Source organism: Aquarana catesbeiana, linkage group LG11 (assembly GCF_042186555.1).
Source record: "Aquarana catesbeiana isolate 2022-GZ linkage group LG11, ASM4218655v1, whole genome shotgun sequence".
Taxonomy (NCBI): domain Eukaryota; kingdom Metazoa; phylum Chordata; class Amphibia; order Anura; family Ranidae; genus Aquarana; species Aquarana catesbeiana.
The window spans coordinates 44,105,798-44,124,849 of NC_133334.1; the positions used below are offsets into that span (position 1 = coordinate 44,105,798).

Sequence of the window (19,052 nt, forward strand, 5' to 3'; positions counted from 1 at the left end):
GACTCATCCCCCCCTCCCTTCCTAGCAAACTCTCATGAGAGTGAGAGAGAGAGTGAGAGAGTGAGTGAGAGTGAGAGAGAGAGTGAGAGAGAGAGTGAGAGAGAGAGAGAGAGTGAGAGAGAGAGAGAGAGAGAGAGCGTGAGAGAGAGAGAGAGAGAGAGGGAGCGTGAGAGAGAGAGAGAGAGAGGGAGAGGGAGAGAGTGTGAGATAGAGAGCGCGCTGTGCATGATGTCATAAGCCTAGGCCTTTTACTAGCCAAGAATCGGGAAGTGCGCTGTATAAGATATTTACTGGCAGAAAAAAAAATGTACTATCCAAAGTTAAAACAACAAGGGCAGAAGATTTACTAGATGGAAAGTTGAAAAAAATTACTGAAGATGCGCTTTAAACATTGGGTCGCAGAGCGGCCTCTCATGCTTTCTATATTGGCGGAAAACAGCTCAGATCTCTTCTGGTATGTGCCAAACTTAAAAAAAAAAAACTTAAACTGGAAATCTGGCTGTATCAAAAAGCAAGAAGACCATATAATGGAAATTGCTACAAATCAGCTATAAAAACACAACACCTGTGCATCTAGTGCCACTCAAAGTGAAAAGTTGTAACCACCAATCACCAGCCTCCACCCACATGCAATTTACCGCTGTAAATGCTGCCAGGTGACTGTGCAGTAATAAACATTATGTGGATGGAAACCACAGGCATCAATCTGGAATAGCCCTTTTTTTACTCTCCTTTGAAGATCCTCCAGAGGGCAACACTCAGGTTAAAATCCGCCAAACGCCATAGGTGGTAAATAGAAGGGTACCATATAGTATAGTATTTATTTGTTCTATAGCAAAGGTAAGCAGTTAAAACATAGTAAGATGAGATAAAAGTAAACCACCAACGCTCACATCTAACACTGTCATCCGTCTCTCCGCTGTAGCGGCATGACGTCATGTAACAAGCTCTACACAACGCATTTCACACTAGAGCGAGTCTTTCTCAGATCTGGCGGGGCAGCATTGAATACCGGGGCTTTGAGCAGTGCTACAAGTTTTCTAAGGACACTTTGCCATCTAATTCTGGCTGAATTTCGATCCAGGGTCATGCCTGTCCCGAATTTGACCAATCTCGTAATTTGGGGAAAAACTTGCTAACAAAGTTTTACCCTATTCGTTGAGTGTTGGATTCGCCCCTTGACCTATTAAGGGTCAAGCGGGGGAGTGAGCTTCTCTATCATGTCTCTCACTGCGATAAATTGATGCTGGTTGTAAGCAAGGGAATTAGCGTGGCTGTATTATAGAGGGAAACACACTGCGTGGTATTGTTAAGTAACTTTAATTGCCGGATAAGCAGCAATGGAAAATGATATTTACAAAAGTGGAGTAAACAGTTCTCTTGTTCGCATATAAAGCACAGAGTCACAGTCCATTCACCAAAGATACAGAATGCAGCCCTGTAAACTGGCACTGTAGTTACTATTCCTCTCTTCAGGCACATCAGTGGTATACAAGGCTGATGTCCATAAGCAGGTTCCATCGATGCAGCAGAGATTATTTAACAGGATGATACACTGTCTCAGATGATCTTCTATCACAATCACAGCAGTAGTGCTGATAGGCAGGACTCCTGAGGATCCCTGTTCTGTCCCTGCAGGCTGGAACAATCTCCCTGAGTAAGGCCTAGCTTTCCCTCACAAGCAGTGTATCTTTCCCTCATCAATTCCACACACGTCTCCCAAAATGGTGGCTAGGCTCTCTTTTATATCAAAGCTAACAGAAAATGGTAGGCAAAATCTCGAGAAAAGATGACGCTTCCCCAAGATGGCTGCTGGAGACAAGTTCAGAGAACAGTTACAGCCTCAATAGGATTTTACAAAACAGCCGGAAAACACAAACACATTCTAAATATAACATGACATTTCTGCATGAGAATGTAAGTATGATACAATTGTAGTCCCACTTCTCTCAGCCAGCAAGACTGTCCTGTCACAGTTAACTCTATGTGAGGAGGCTACCTACATGGTCACTAATTATACTCCCGCATGATGGGGTCGGATCTGTTGCCTGGCACTTTCCAACTTTTTTGTAACTTTTCCCTTGTCCCACCCACTTGTTTCTCATAAGCAAGGCAATGAAATTCTGCGACAGTCATTTAAAACAAACATCTCGACCAGTAAGAAATTGAAATGTAAAAGATCTGCCAGAAGCCCTCATTCATTTCTTTGCTTCTGAAGTCAGATTTAACTGTTGCGTATCCTGACACACGCTTTGTAATTTTTTTTTAATATTAAAACTAGTTTTATAATAGTTAAATTTTTTATAAAGGGAGTCTGGGGCCCGGGGCAATTGCCTCTTTTGCCCCCTTAAAAATCTGGCACTGACACTACTCAGTGTTCCTTTCCCAATTTATAAAAAAAATGGACTTTCACCTTAAACAGTGGGACCTAGTTACCATAGATCCATACTGAGCCTTTTCTCTTTAAGGCATGGGTGCTTAACCTGTAGCCCTCCAGGTTTTGCAGAACTACAAGTCCCATCATGCCTTTGGGAGTCATGCTTGTAACAGTCTGCGGCTTGCAATGCCTCATAGGACTTTTAGTTCTGCAGCAGCTTGGGGGCCACAGGTTGAGCACCCATGCTTCCAGGGGATATACAGTGCATCCGGAAAGTATTCACAGTGCTTCACTTTTTCCTAATTTTGTTATGTTACAGCCTCATTCCAAAATTGATTAAATTAATTATTTTCCTCAAAATTCTACAAACATTACCCCATAATGAAAACGTGAATAAAGTTTGTTTAAAATCTTTGCAAATTTCACAGATGAATTGGTTAACAAATTTCCTAAATATTGCAAGACTCTACATGCCTCGGGACAGGTCCATAGGCCCTTGACGACTTTTGAGGGTCTGTGCGCTCTCACTCAGACACCTCGCCATACACTGTCACTGATTGATAGAGATAGATATATATATATAGATATATAGATATAGATATATCATACACACTGTGTGCTCCCCACTTACACTAGATTATGGTCCAGGGATTTGGGGGTTGAGATCACCTCGGAGGAGTGGCAAACTTCATTTTTGTTCACACACAAATCCTTTATTTCCTGTTATGTGCAAGAGATGAATTTCAAATTGCTCTCAAGGTGGTACAGAGATCCGGTTTCAATTACAAAGATTTTTCCAGAAGCTTCTGATGTTTGTCGGTGCTGTTGCAGGACAAAGGGAAGTTATCTGCACATATGGTGGTATTGTAGCAGAATCCGCCCCTTGTGGAAGCAGATATTTAATATCTGCAATGAAATCTATGATGAGTCTCTAATCCCTTCCCCTAAGATCGCCCTACTATGCATTTTGCCAGGCCCACCCAAAGCTCAAAAATCTTTTCTTATGCCGCGTACACACGACCGGACTTTCAGGCAGAAAAGGTCCAACGGAATCATTCCATCGGACATTCCGATCGTGTGTGTGCTTCATCGGACTTTTCGAAAATTCTGACGGACCTAGAAATAGAACATGTTTTAAATCTTTCCGACGGAATCAATTCCTATCGGAAAAACCGTTCGTCTGTATGCAATTCCTACCGACCAAAAACGACGCAAGGGCAGCTATTGGCTACTGGCTATTGAACGTCCTTTTTCTAGTCCCGTCGTACGTCATCACATTCTAAACGATGGGACTTTGGTGTGATCGTGTGTAGGCAAGTCCGTTTCAGCGGAACTCCGTCGAAAAAAATGTCAGAGTTCATTCCGACGACAAAAACGGTCACGTGTACGTGGCACTAGATTTTTTTTATCTGCTGCACGACATTTTATTTCCAGGTTCTGGAAATCCAATACTTTACCACCTCTGAATTTATGGGTTGATTTAATCAAATGATAACATGCTCATGGAGGAGAAGCAAGTTGGGCAATTAGACGCATGGGAAAAACATAATTTGTGGTTTCACTACCCGACTTCAGGTAAACTAGGAGGCAGACTTTCCTCGTAACTGAATCAGGATACTTCCCCAATACCTCCCCCTTCCCTCCAACCTATGCCTCTTATTTTTCACTTGGACCCTTCAGAAGGACTGTATTACTTTTTTGTCTGTGGTTAGCATCGTGTCCCCCCTAGTCACGTAACTCTTCTTTCCTTTCTCTCTTCTACTACTCCTTTATATATCTCCTTTCCTTTACTCTCCTATTCTTATTGATAATATGCTCAATATACAGAGGGGACGGAAAGTATTCAGACCCCCTTAAATTTTTCACTGTTATATTGCAGCCATTTGCTAAAATCATTTCAGTTCATTTTTTTCCTCATTAATGTACACACAGCACCCCATATTGACAGAAAAACACAGAATTGTTGACATTTTTGCAGATTTATTAAAAAAGAAAAACTGAAATATCACATGGTCCTAAGTATTCAGACCCTTTGCTCAGTATTTAGTAGAAGCACCCTTTTGATCTAATACAGCCATGAGTCTTTTTGGGAAAGATACAAGTTTTTCACACCTGGATTTGGGGATCCTCTGCCATTCCTCCTTGCAGATCCTCTCCAGTTCTGTCAGGTTGGATGGTAAACGTTGGTGGACAGCCATTTTTAGGTCTCTCCAGAGATGCTCAATTGGGTTTAAGTCAGGGCTCTGGCTGGGCCATTCAAGAACAGTCACGGAGTTGTTGTGAAGCCACTCCTTTGTTATTTTAGCTGTGTGCTTAGAGTCATTGTCTTGTTGGAAGGTAAACCTATGGCCCAGTCTGAGGTCCACTCCTGAGCATTCTGGAGAAGGTTTTCGTCCAGGATATCCCTGTACTTGGCTGCATTCATCTTTCCCTCGATTGCAACCAGTTCTCCTGTCCCTGCAGCTGAAAAACACCCCCACAGCATGATGCTGCCACCACCATGCTTCACTGTTGGGACTGTATTAGACAGGTGATGAGCAGTGCCTGGTTTTCTCCACACATAACGCTTAGAATTAAGGCCAAAAAGTTCTATCTTGGTCTCATCAGACCAGAGAATCTTATTTATTTCTCACCATCTTGGAGTCTTTCAGGTGTTTTTTAGCAAACTCCATGCGGGCTTTCATGTGTCTTGCACTGAGGAGAGGCTTCCGTTGGGCCACTCTGCCATAAAGCCCCGGCTGGTGGAGGGCTGCAGTGATGGTTGAATTTCTACAACTTTCTCCCATCTCCCGACTGCATCTCTGGAGCTCAGCCACAGTGATCTTTGGGTTCTTCTTTACCTCTCTCACCAAGGCTCTTCTCCCCCGATAGCTCAGTTTGGTCGGATGGCCAGCTCTAGGAAGGGTTCTGGTCGTCCCAAACGTCTTCCATTTAAGGATTATGGAGGCCACTGTGCTCTTAGGAACCTTATGTGCAGCAGACATTTTTTTGTAACCTTGGCCAGACCTGTGCCTTGCCACAATTCTGTCTCTGAGCTCTTCAGGCAGTTCCTTTGACCTCATGATTCTCATTTGCTCTGACATGCACTGTGAGCTGTAAGTTCTTATATAGACAAGCGTATGGCTTTCCTAATCAAGTCCAATCAGTATAATCAAACACAGCTGGACTCAAATGAAGGTGTAGAACCATCTCAAGGATGATCAGAAGAAATGGACAGCACCTGAGTTAAATATATGAGTGTCACAGCAAAGGGACTGAATACTTAGGACCATGTGATATTTCAGTTTTTCTTTTTTAATAACTCTGCAAAAATGTCAACAATTCTGTGTTTTTCTGTCAATATGTGGTGCTGTGTGTACATTAATGAGGGAAAAAAGTGAACTTAAATGATTTTAGCAAATGGCTGCAATTTAACAAAGAGTGCAAAATTTAAGGGGGTATGAATACTTTCCGTCCCCACTGTATGTATGTTGTGGCTTATTGTAACTTGAGGCCTCTGAAGGGCCCTCCTTATTGTCTTGATTTTGTATGTTTTTGTGGAAGGTTACACTTCACTTTCATCTCTCCTTTCTTTTTTATTCTGTACCCACAACTTTTTTCCTATACGCTGCAATTAATAATAAAAATATATTCAACCTAAAATCTTTGCAAAAAATAAAAAAACTAAAAAAAAAAAAAAAAAAAATCACATGTACATAAGTATTCACAGCCTTTGCCATGACACTCAAAATTGAGCTTAGGTGCATCCTGTTTCCACTGATCACCCTTGAGATGTTTCTACAACTTAATTGGAGTCCACCTATGGTAAATTTAGTTGATTGGACATGTTTTGGAAAGGCACACACCTGTCTATGTAAGGTCCCACAGTAAACAGTGCATGTCAGAGCACAAACTAGGCCATGAAGTCCAAGGAATTGTCTGTAGACCTCAGAGACAAGATTGATCGAGGCACAGATCTAGGGAAGGGTACAGAAAAATTTCTGCAGCATTGAAGGTCCCAATGAGCACAGTGACCTCCATTATCCGTAAATGGAAGAAGTTTGGAACCACCAGGACTCTTCCTGGGGGGGGGGGGACTTGAGGCTGTAATCGGTGCCAAAGGTGCTTCAACAAAAGTATTGAAGAAAGGCTCTAAATACTTATGTACACAGGATTTTTCTCATTTTTTATTTTTAATAAATTTGAAAAGGTTTCAAACAAATGAATGGGGTATTGTTTATAGAATTTTGAAGAAAATAATGCATTTAATCAAATTTTGGAATATGGCTGTAACATAACAGAATGCACTGTATGTAATAGCACCACCTTGTCTCCTCCACTGCACAGTAGGACCTATCAGCGCCCCTTCCCTTTAAAAGATGGCTGCAATAACAGCACTCCTCCACACTGCAGGTGGGCACAGATATATTCTCCAAAGTTAAAATGAAAACTATTAGTGCGGCTGCTTACCCCAAGTGTCCAACCTTCCTATTACTACAATTCAGAAAACAAAACTTGAATAAAATGCGCTGAGATCACCCAAAGTTCTAAAGTCCTACAGAATGTTGTAGTCTCCTAAATAGAACACTTGACTTGGAACCTTGACCCACCTCAAGCCATTACATCAGATAATTTCCTGAACTAACCAAACCAACCCAACATAATGTTATACACAATATTATGCCTTTCTGTAAAATGGTATATTTATTACAGATTATTATATAGCGCCGTCAATTTATGCAACGCTTTACACATACAGTATATTGTATATTCACATTAGTTCCTGCCCTCAAGGAGCTTACAATCTAAGGTCCCTAATTCACAAGCATGCATACACATACTAGGGCCAGTTTTGAAAGTAGCCAATTAACCTATCACCTTGTCTTTGGAGAGTGGAAGGAAACTGGTGTACCCAGAGGAAACCCAAGCCGGCAAAGGGAGAACATGCAAACTCCAAGCAGGTGGTGCTGTGTTTGGGATTTGAACCGATGACCCTAATGCTGCTTAGCCACCGTGCTGCCCACATATGCCTTACCTTAATAAAAACCTAATTTGACTCAAAATGTACAGTGAAGTTTAGAAAGCAATAGTACATAAGATTATACTATATTGTCTAGGATAGAGGAGGCAGCTAAGAAAACAATTGGTCCTACCCCACAAGGCCATGAAGACTGAGAAGAAGACAGTAGCTGGGTTGTCGAAGAGATGGCTGGCTCGAGCTGTAGCGCAGGCAGAGCTGATCTTCCAGTAGTTACATGTCTTGTCACATAGGGGGCACATGGTGATGTTATTTCGTTGGTCACACATTTCTAAGCTAGGATAATGAAGATGGAAAAGTCAGAACAAACACAGTTTACACAAAAGGATTAAGGATCTCAGTCAGGTTCAATTTAGAATATAATTATTATAAACAAATGACTGTCAGACGTAAAGAAACTTCCATACGCTGCTGGGACTCATATATGCTCATCTCTAAATTGTACACAGGGGCACAACCTTGTCAGTTCTGTTCAGTGTACTGAAGGAGTTTGTGATTTGTCAGACAAGTCTAGCCTCTACTTGTCATAATGGAAAATACGTTTGCTATTGGAATTATTGAAGGGGGGGCTTAAAGCTGTGTCTCCAGTTGGGTGGTCTCTGATGGGTTTATTTTTATGAATGGGCATTTCAGCACAGGATGTTTTTCCTGTTATCCGTCTGTTATCTGCTTGGTTAATGCAGAACTAATGGAAATACATTTGACAAAGGGGTTGGGGCCCCTGAAACACGTTATGCCCGCCCACTCCCGACATCAACCTGGCTATAGGACAGCTGCTAAACCCTGTATGCGGCCATAGATGCCACCGTTCTCCCCCTACACACAGACTATTTTGGTGCCCTGTCTCTTGCTGTTACACTGCTGACTGCCAGCTATTAACCCCTGGTCTGCTGCTTTCTCCCTGCTGCTGATACCTTGCGCCATTGATGACCTCTCCACAGCCAAATGGATTGTTGAGTTTTAGGCTTGGTTCACACCAGTGCGATTTGGAAGCTGCTTTTTCCGCATCCAATTCGCATGTCAGGATATTGTGACCGGCTCCCTATGGAGCTGATTCACATATCTCCAGAGCGGATCCAGTGCAAATTGCACAGGAGTCCTGTGCGTGTTCTGATCTGTTTCAGGTCTGAATTCAGCCAAAAATTTGATGTACCCGATATCCATTCACATTTCGGTAAGCCCCCCGCCCGCAGACCCCAACAACCACCAGAAAGGGTTGTTGAGAAGAGGCCTTTGTCCTCATCAACATGGGGCAGGGTGCTTTGGGTTGGGGGCTCCCCCATGTTGAGGGCATGCGGACTGGTATGGTTCGGGGGGGGGGCGCTCGCTTGTCCCCATCCTTTCCTGACCTGCTGGGCGGCATGCTCGAATAAGGGTCTCGTTTGGTGATTTTTTTTAAACTTTGGCGTGGGGGTCCCCTCCGAATCCATACCAGACCCGAAGGGTTTTTTTCACAAATTTTTTTCCCGGCATTTTTGTTTTTTACATTCAGCTTTCAGCGGGGAAACCCACTGACAGCTGATAACTCATTGGTTGCCAAGAACGTGGCGACCGCTTCCCGGCCCCCTGGTTAGCAACCAGCTATATACAGTGGTAAAATAAGAACCGCAAAACACATCAAAAATTGCATCACAAACGCACCACTTGCAGTTCTACTGCAGCTCCATTGAAATCTATTAGCCGCAAATCGCGGGAAAAAAATTCCCCGACCCTTTTCAAAAACGCACCAGTCACAAAACGCATAAATATGAACTAGCACCATAGGAAACCATGTTAAATGGACTGTAGTGAGTTTCTGCAAAATGCACTAAAAAATGCATAGGTGTGAACATAGGGTAAATGTTTGATAGCCTTGCTGAATACAACAGCTGGCAGTGGAGATTCCTCCATCCACACTGTTTAGCATCGATTGGGGAATTGACTGATTTCTCACGTTAAGCCAGTGGGGCTGAGCGAGACAAATAAACCATGTATGGCAAGCCTCAGCCTTAAACGTTTAGTGTATGGTTTTTGTTGTATTTATGTATGTTATGATTAAAGTGGTTGCAAACCAGTGAAATGACTGACCTCAGGTGATACACAGAGATGAAACATATCCATAAGTTGTACCTGTTTATCTGCAGTCTTCTCTACATCCATTCAAAGTCCAGTTTTTTTAAAGCTTGTGTGAGAGTTTAAAAAAAAAAAAGGGGGGGGGGAGCTGAAAATACACTCTGCAGAGCTCAGTGAGGAGAGCTCTGAGAGCTGATTGGAGAGAAGGGACACACCCCCCTCCACACAGCTCACAGATCAGCTGGAGATCCCTCTCGTCACCTTTTTTGGTGTCAGAAAACTGGTCAGAAGTGATTCATGCTGATAGCAGAGGAACGTGGCAGCAGACGAAAGTGACACTTCCTGCTCGTAAAGCGGAGTTCCACCCAAAAGTGGAACTTCCACTTTAAGCACTCCTCGCCCTCTTACATGCCACATTTGGCATGTAATTTTTTTTGGGGGGAGGGGGTACCTAGTTTTGACAGGTACCCAGCTCCCACTTCCTGTTCTCGTTGCCTAGGCGACTACTCATCGCCCCCATCCTCTCTGCAATCTTCTGGCACTCGTCACTGGTCCCAGAAGATTGTCTGGCCACCAAGAGAGCACAGCGCGACTCACGCATTCACAGTGCGCACCCAGCTGTGAAGCCACAAGCTATCATAGCCGGGTGCCCATACATACAATGCTGGCGCCGCAGAGAGCGGGGGAGAGGAGTGATGGGCTTTGGGCGGCCGCATTGCTGGAGCGTGGGACAGGTGAGTGGCTGTTTATTAAAAGTCAGCAGCTACACTTTTTGTAGCTGCTGACTTTTAATAAAACTTGCAAACGAGTGGAACTCGGCTTTAACGGAGACAAGTACACACTATGGAGGGATATGCTTTGTTCATATTTCATGTCTGAGGTTTACAACCACTTTAAGTTATTATACTGATAATAAGACATCATTTAGATATGTTGCTACTAACAGAAAGGAGGGTTATAAAGACAACTAAGACATCCTGGCAACTAATTATTTCAGTCACACCTAATGCCTCATCCCACCCCCCATATTTATTTCTGATTGTGATATACAGTATTGAGCCAGATTTTTTTTTTTGTACACAAGTTGTCAGATATACTAGCTTAATTGTTGAAAAGGACTTCACATTGCAACACCATACCTTGGGATGTCCTGGTCTACAGTAGCACAGCCATAGAGGAACACGATGATACCGACAATGGATGCTGGAATAAGCATTTGGGTGTATACTCCCAGCCAGGCAAAATACAGGGCAATCTTCTCTCCAAAATATTTCCTGATATCAAAAAGAATAGCTTAAAATTAAACGGTTCTTTTCAATATGTTAATAAAAATCAAATCTAAAGAACAAAACTACTTTTCGATGACTCACCTGACCAGGTCAATGGGCTGATATTTGTAGAATACTCCATAACTGGCCCACTCATCACAAAGCAGCTAAAATATAACATTAATTAGGATTTGACATATTTTTGAAAATTTAGTCATTACTGCTAAGGAGGGCATCACAGAGGTTTTTTAGAGGTAAATATATATTTTTATTTTGCATGAAAAAAAAAAAAAAAAAAAAAAGGTAAAACAGTACAAGGTGTATATTCACCTTTCAGAGTTATGCCATAGATATGTTGGCCCCAAAACTAGCTAGGGCTAGGATATGCAATCGTATAATCCAAAACTATAACAAGCATATTTCGAAGGGAATCAGTATGTAGGCTTGTCAGATTAGAGGGTCAAAAGAGAAGAAAAAGAAAGTGAATGGTAGTCATTTGTTAAAAAATCAACAGGGAGCAAAGAAGAAGAGGCAGGGAAAGGAAAGAAATAGAGGGAGAGGAGTGTCCCAAAAGAGTCCAGGAGAAAAAGAGCGCGAGAGAGCACGAGAGAGAGCGCGAGAGAAAGAAAGAGCGCGAGAGAAAGAAAAAGAGAAAGAGTGCGAAAAAGAGCAAGAGAGAAAGAGTGCGAAAAAGAGCAAGAGAGAAAGAGTGCGAAAAAGAGCAAGAGAGAAAGAGTGCGAGAAAGGGAGAGAAAGAGTGCGAGAAAGGGAGAGAAAGAGTGCGAGAAAGGGAGAGAAAGAGTGCGAGAAAGGGAGAGAAAGAGTGCGAGAAAGGGAGAGAAAGAGTGCGAGAAAGGGAGAGAAAGAGTGCGAGAGAGCGAAAGAGAGAGTGCGAGAGAGCGAAAGAGAGAGCGAAAGAGAGAGCGAAAGAGAGAGCGAAAGAGAGAGCGAAAGAGAGAGCGAAAGAGAGAGCGAGAGAGCGAGAGAGCGAAAGAGAGAGCGAGAGAGCGAAAGAGAGAGCGAGAGAGCGAGAGAGCGAAAGAGCGAGAGAGCGAAAGAGAGAGAGAGCGAAAGAGAGAGAGAGCGAAAGAGAGAGAGAGCGAAAGAGAGAGAGAGCAAAAGAGAGAGAGCAAAAGAGAGAGAGCAAAAGAGAGAGAGCAAAAGAGAGAGAGCAAAAGAGAGAGAGCAAAAGAGAGAGAGCGAGCGAGAGAGCGAGCGAGAGAGCGAGCGAGAAAGAGAGAGAGAGCGAAAGAGAGCGCGAAAGAGAGAGAGCGCGAAAGAGAGAGAGCGCGAAAGAGAGAGCGCGAAAGAGAGAGCGCGAAAGAGAGAGCGCGAAAGAGAGAGAGCGCGAAAGAGAGAGCGCGAAAGAGAGAGCGCGAAAGAGAGAGCGCGAGCGAAAGAGAGAGAGCGCGAGCGAAAGAGAGCGAGCGCGAGCGAAAGAGAGCGAGCGCGAGAGAGAGCGAGCGCGAGCGAGAGAGAGAGCGAGCGCGAGCGAAAGAGAGAGAGCGAGCGCGAAAGAGAGAGAGCGAGCGCGAAAGAGAGAGAGCGAGCGCGAAAGAGAGAGCGAGCGCGAAAGAGAGAGAGCGAGCGCAAAAGAGAGAGAGCGAGCGCAAAAGAGAGCGAGCGCGCGAAAGAGAGAGCGAAAGAGAGAGCGAAAGAGAGAGCGAAAGAGAGAGCGAAAGAGAGAAAGATCGAAAGAGAGAAAGATCGAAAGAGAGAAAGAGCGAAAGAGAGAAAGAGCGAAAGAGCGAGCGAAAGAGAGAGCGAGCGAAAGAGAGAGCGAGCGAAAGAGCGAGAGCGAAAGAGAGAGAGAGCGAGCGAAAGAGCGAGAGCGAAAGAGTAAAAGAGCGAGAGAGCGAGAGAGCGCGAGAGCGCAAGAGAGAGCGCGAGAGAGAGAGAGAGAGAGGGAGAGAGAGAGGGAGAGAGAGAGAGCGAAAGAGAGCGAGAGCCAAAGAGAGCGAGAGAGAGCGAGAGCTAAACTTGAGCATCTCTCGTGGTCATGCTGGTGTACATCTGTGCTATGGGGTAGAAGATAAAACAAAAAAACAAAAAAACAAAACAAACATGTATAGTTTATATTTTACAACAGAGCTTTAAAGAGGAAGTAAATTCTCCCACTCTGATGCTTCTTTTCATTTAGTCCATTATAATAATTATCAAACTATAGCCACTGTAATCCAGCCCAAATTGCATATTACTTACTGTTTAAAGAAACTTTAAAAAACTTGTTTCCAGGGGTAAGGCAGCGCCATCTTAAGTATTGTTTTCTGAGTCCACAGTAGAGTGTATTTCCGCCCTTACATTGAGCACTTCCTGTACTGTTAACCAAGCCTCCTTCTCAATCCAATGTGTCTATGGCAACCCTGTTTCCCTGCTCATAGCCGACTTGTTTTATTTCATAGTATTTACTTGTGCCGATTATCTAGTATTTGCCTATGTCAGTCTTATCAGCTTCAGCTGATAAGACTGCAGTAATGCTGTCTGATGCCTTTTTTTCCACTCCATGTGATGTCACATGGTCATATGAGGAGTAGTAGGAGCGAGTGATTATGCAGTCTCCTGGGATTTCAGCGTTGTGCTGTAGGAAGTCCTGATAATAGATAGACAAGCACACAGAGTGTGCCGTAAACCATAGGAGATATGGGCATGCTCAGTGACATCATTCTAAAGAACAAAAAGGATTACAACAATACTATGCAAGTAAGGAGATATCTACAAGCAGTGTGCATTAAGTTTTTTTATGCTGAGTCACATGGGACAAAGTTGTGGGGGAGAGTTTACAACCACTTTAAGGGCGTCGACACAGAGGTTTTTAATACACTTCCCACCCCCTTTACCTTCCCTGACTGAGCTAAATTCTCACTCATTTGTGTCTCACACGCTCCCTCTCCTAGACACTGCAGCTCACAGTTGGAAGGTTTCAGCTACAACTGGAAGTGCTAACAATCTAGAAAGTAGTGGGCGGGTCTAAGTGTGGTGTGACTGACAAGCTACAGGCTTACAAATCAGCAGTGATCATGCCGATAGCCACGATCCCTCCATCGTCTCATCCGGCTGTGGTGCAAACAGACACAGCCTACATGAAAGGGACAACTCTGCTCTGAATTCAGGAGCAGTACAGTATCGTTATCACACCATCACATGAATCTGCATTAGAGGGCGTTCACTGGCAAGATCAATAGGTATTTGTGGGACTTAGCACAGGGAATGGGGAAACTTTAAGTGCAGATGCAATGCAGTACATTCTTTTTCATGGCAGGTCATAGATGTACATAATTAAAACAACTTTGGGTCCAACCAGCACAAGAGTAGACAAAACTTTGTTCTCAAGACCTCATGGAACGTGGAGGTTAGAGTGGAACAAAAATCACAGATTTTGGTTTTCAAATGTCTATTAACCACTTCAGCTCAGGAAGGTTTACCCCCCTTCATGACCAGGCCATTTTTTGCGATACGGCACTGTGTTACTTTAACTGACAATTGTGCCGTTGTGTGACCCTGTATATACAAAAAAAGGCTGACAATTTTGAAAAAAAAAAACAATATTTATTACTTTTTGCTGTAAAACATTACCAATAATTTAAAAAAAAAATCTAATTATATCTTCAATTTAGGCCAATATGTATTCTGCTACATATTTTTTGTAAACAAAATCCCAATATGTGTATATGGATTGGTTTGTGCAAAAGTTATAGCGTCTCAAATTATGGTAGTAATGGTGGTGATCAGCGACTTATAGCGGGACTGCGACATTGCAGCGGACAAATCGGACACCTAATTGACACTTTTTGGGGACCTCACAAATGTGCTTCTGGAAGAAATGTCAAACATTCCCATAGACACACTCCTAAACCTTGTGGACAGCCAGAAGAGTTGAAGCGGTTATAGCTGCAAAGGGTGGACCAACTCAATATTGGACCCTACAGACTAAGACTGGGATGCCATTAAAGTTCATGTGCGTGTAAAGGCAGGTGTCCCAATACTTTTGGTAATATATTGTATTTAGTGAAAATGTGCTTAGCCTGAGAAAAAAAAAAAAAAAAAGAAGAAAACTGCAGCTACCACATCCAAGCTGCAATAAATAGCATTTTTGTTCTTTGGCTTAGCTATCCTTTAACCATTCCCTACTCCGTAAACACTTTAAAATGTCAAACTTTATTTCTGTTAAAAAAAAAAAGCCAAAACTTATCAGAAATTTGGAGTTCTGTTTAAATATTCCTTATTGAAATAGTTCAAACACCTGCCATAATGAACAATAAAATAGTCAGCAATGCTGAGAACAGCTCACTACCTCCCAACATTACACAGCTATAGAATCTATTTGAAGGAACAAAACACAGCTGGATCCTGACAGCCAGAAGTACAGTGGCAGGGTCATCATCAAAGTCAAAGTATAGGGTGCAGTTCCGCTATTTCCAATTGGTGTAAGAGCTGTGTGCATTGATTAGCACAAGTAACCTGACATTTACTGTTCGTCACACTGGCTCGGTCTTGTACAGCTGCAGTACACCGCACTGTTGCCGATTACAGCTCTATAGATGTTGGCCGGTGTGTAACAATAAACCACATCTGCAAGAAACCTCCTGTTGGTTCACTGACAGAGCCAGCCAGGAAACACCCATTTAATTAGCACTAATGTATCAGTATTTAATTTTCCCATCAATCCCATCACACCCACACTGACTTCTTGGTAAGGGTTAGGATAAGTAACTATTACATAAAACAAAAACCTGTATCACATTTTTTAGTCTGTACTATGGACATCCTAAAAAAAAATAACTTGGTCAGGTTTATATTATTGGAATTGAAAGTAGGACCTTTTGAGTGTGGCTCTCCTATTTTCTTTTTTTCCAGTTTCAGTATAAAGTGTTCTCCTTTTAAGATACCCATCTGTGTGTGTGAACTGCTGGCTCAGTGCGAACAGATCCTAAAGATCTGTCCATTCCACGCCACTCTGAGGAACCGGATGACTCTTTCTGGGGATCCAATGCCAACTTGCCTACCCTCTCAATATCTGATTTTACTTTGCATCTTGTATTAGCGACAAGGTGGTCACTATAACAGGAAATAAGGTAAACTCTCCAAAGGGAACAAGAACATAAAACGTGGAAGTACATTCTTGCATTTCTACACCGTACTAAAAATTATTTCTGTTGTGTCCATGATAAAGGAATTTCTACTGACTTCCTACCCTAGCAGTGTTGGCTGGTGCTCCCCCCCCACTGCAGGAGATAGATGGGAATGCAGCGGTGATCAGAGGCCTCCTTACCTTAGGAAGGAGGCAGATCAGGCAGACATGGAGTCCTCACTCCGGGGCCACTGCTTCTCCTCCAGGCTGAACAGGAAGTGGGTCCTGACAGACCTGATTGGCTGGGAGTCCTAAGACTCCCTGGCCAATTGGGTCTCATGAACTGCATCCTGATTGGCCAGAAGGAAAATCAGGAAGACAATAGCGAATATTAATTCGCTATTGTCACACAAGTGGGTGGGCTCGGGGCGCAGTGCTCTGCCCCCCGTGCTCACCCTTTTATTGAAGCCAATTAGATCCTCGGGCTCTAATCATGTGCTTCAAAAAAATAAACCCCATTGAAATCCATGCGTCCGGCGCCCTGCATGTAGATTAAGGGGCGGCACCCGTGCACCCCGTAAGGATGGGCCGCCACTGCATCCTAGTGGCAATTTTGTCACTGGGGCAGATAAGCAGTAAAAAAGCCAGACAGAGATTCTGACCTCTCCCATTTCTATTCAAAACTAAAAAAGATTTGTCTAAAATTAAACGTTTTAAGACCATACACAGCTCATGCTGTTCAAAAAAAGTGTATGTTCTTTAAAACCCCTTCAGATCTGCGCTATAGCCGAATGACGGCTACAGCGCGGATCTGCTTGGTCGGGAGTACGTCTATTGACGTCCTCCCCTTTGCATTCTCGCCACACACCCCTGAAGGGGGTGCGCTGTGATCTATAGGATCTAATGGGACTCGACTGATCACAGATCGGAGTAAGGGGTTGATCCCGACCGCATACCACGTGATCAGCTGTCAGCAAATGACTGCTGATCACGTGATGTAAACAGAAGATCAGTAATTGTTTTTTTCTTCTCACGCTAACAGCGTGAGGAGAAAAAAAAAGCAGATCACTGGGTAGTGTTGAAGGGACATCGGTCTGAAGAGGAAGAGCAAAGCTGCCTCATATGTGCCCACCAGTACCGCCTGCCAGTGCCACGAATCAGTGCCCACGAGTACATAAGTGCCAGAAATCAGTGCCACCTATCAATGCCCACCAGTGGTGCCAATCAGTGCCACCTAGCAGTGCTGCCCGTCAGTGTCACCTACCAGTACCCATCACTGCCACCCAACAGTGCTATCAGTGCCACCCAACAGTGCTATCAGTGCCACCCATTAGTGCTCATCAGTGTCGCCTTATCAGTGCAGCCTATCGGAGCCCATCAGTGCAGCCTATCGGAGCCCATCAGTGCAGCCTATCGGAGCCCATCAGTGCAGCCTATCGGAGCCCATCAGTGCAGCCTATCGGAGCCCATCAGTGCAGCCTATCGGAGCCCATCAGTGCAGCCTATCGGAGCCCATCAGTGCAGCCTATCGGAGCCCATCAGTGCAGCCTATCGGAGCCCATCAGTGCAGCCTATCGGAGCCCATCAGTGCAGCCTATCGGAGCCCATCAGTGCAGCCTATCGGAGCCCATCAGTGCAGCCTATCGGAGCCCATCAGTGCAGCCTATCGGTGCCCATCAGTGCAGCCTATCGGTGCCCATCAGTGCAGCCTATCGGTGCCCATCAGTGCAGCCTATCGGTGCCCATCAGTGCAGCCTATCGGTGCCCATCAGTGCAGCCTATCGGTGCCCATCAGTGCAGCCTATCGGTGCCCATCAGTGCAGCCTCATCAGCGTACATCAATGAAGGAGAAAAATTACCTGTTTGCAAAATTTATTAACAAAATATAAAATGGTTTTGGATTTTTTTTTTTTTTTTTTTAAATCTGGTCTTTATTTTTTAACAAAAAATAAAAAACCCAGAGGTGATCAAATACCACCAAAAGAAAGCTCTATTTGTGGGGAAAAAAAATGATAAAAATTTAATTTGGCTACAGTGTTGTATGACAGCGCAATTGTCATTCAAAGAGTGACATCGCTAAAAGCTGAAAATTGGTCTGGGCAGGAGGGGGTTTAGGTGCTCAGTAAGCAAGTGGTTAAAGAAAAGAATCTGATTGCCCTTGATAATATCAGGACTGGAATCTGGAATTTAATTTCCTGGTAAATCCCCCTCTATTACCATTAAATTTGAATGTCACGTCAGTAAGTTACATGTACTGTAGCATTGCCAAATCACAGTTTTTTTTTTTTTAACTCAAAAAAATAAAGAAGGAATTCTTGTAATAGATACAAAATGCTGCCCTTGGGTATGGTAAAACTTGCAGTGTGATAAGATCAAAAAAGCACAACCAGTACCAAAACCCGCATATGTATTGAGCAAAAATGGCTGTCCCTATGTACGAAGATAAAGATCTGTTTTTTTTTTTTTTTTTTTAAATATTCAACACACTTGATAAGAATGTTTATAGTCTGCTGATCACCTTCACATGTATTTCTAAGAAAGTAAAAAAAAAAAAAAAAAGGAGGCATTGAAGAACACCTTAAACATCACAGAAACATACCTTCCGGTCATTGGGTTCACAATCATCCTCAAAGTCCCCCTGGAAGAAAAGAAAAATATTTGGAAGATTAATTTCCCTTGAGGTAAAGTAACATAGTAACACTGCTGATTGGGACCCAGCTTTCATCCCCTGATCCTCGTAATACATGACTATGCCTTGCTGTCACAACAGATCATGACTCTAGTTAACACACAGGGTATAACTCACAGAACTTTGTGATTCCAATAAACAGCTAGCTCAAATAGCCAGCATTACATTGTATGGGACATAGAAGCCCAAATTGCAATAACAAACCCGAAATAACACACACACACTCACACACAAATAGTTTTAATGGCTTACAAAAGGACACAGTTTATTATGGGGTAGCCCAATAATCCATAGATATTACTATTTCAGAAACAAATAGCCTTAAAGGCTCAGGCTAACAATTCACATAATGACCAAATTTTAATAAAATTAACTTTTGTCTTTCCAACCTAATTGTTGAATGACTAAACGCTGCTAACCAACACAGCAACAAGTTAATTAACATGGGTAGGTGGGAGGGCGGCTGTCACTCCTGTTGGTGGTGCTTCTGGCATGGGCTTAAATAGCTTGCAGCTGCATGATACTCTGCAGCCAGCAAATTCCAACCAATTACATCTGCTCTGGGGAGTTCAAACCTCTTC

At 43.4% G+C, this 19,052-nt stretch overlaps 2 protein-coding genes across 7 annotated transcripts in view; one reads left to right on the forward strand and one right to left on the reverse strand.

The window, feature by feature from the left end:
* ANO1 (anoctamin 1) overlaps window positions 1-19,052 on the reverse strand; it is a 292,511-nt gene that overhangs the window by 53,164 nt on the left and 220,295 nt on the right. For all 6 annotated transcript variants that reach the window (XM_073604245.1, XM_073604241.1, XM_073604242.1 and 3 more), the window contains 4 exons: window positions 18,382-18,420; window positions 10,817-10,881; window positions 10,586-10,720; window positions 7,510-7,670 (listed from right to left, as the gene is read on the reverse strand). In XM_073604245.1, the coding sequence (XP_073460346.1) occupies window positions 7,510-7,670; window positions 10,586-10,720; window positions 10,817-10,881; window positions 18,382-18,420 (400 nt within the window). The remainder of the gene's footprint in view (window positions 1-7,509; window positions 7,671-10,585; window positions 10,721-10,816; window positions 10,882-18,381; window positions 18,421-19,052) is intronic.
* LOC141112888 (uncharacterized) lies at window positions 11,099-15,028 on the forward strand. Its single transcript, XM_073605990.1, has 3 exons — window positions 11,099-11,106; window positions 11,171-12,123; window positions 14,946-15,028. The coding sequence occupies exons 1-3, from the start codon at window positions 11,099-11,101 to the stop codon at window positions 15,026-15,028; spliced, it is 1,044 nt and encodes a 347-aa protein (XP_073462091.1).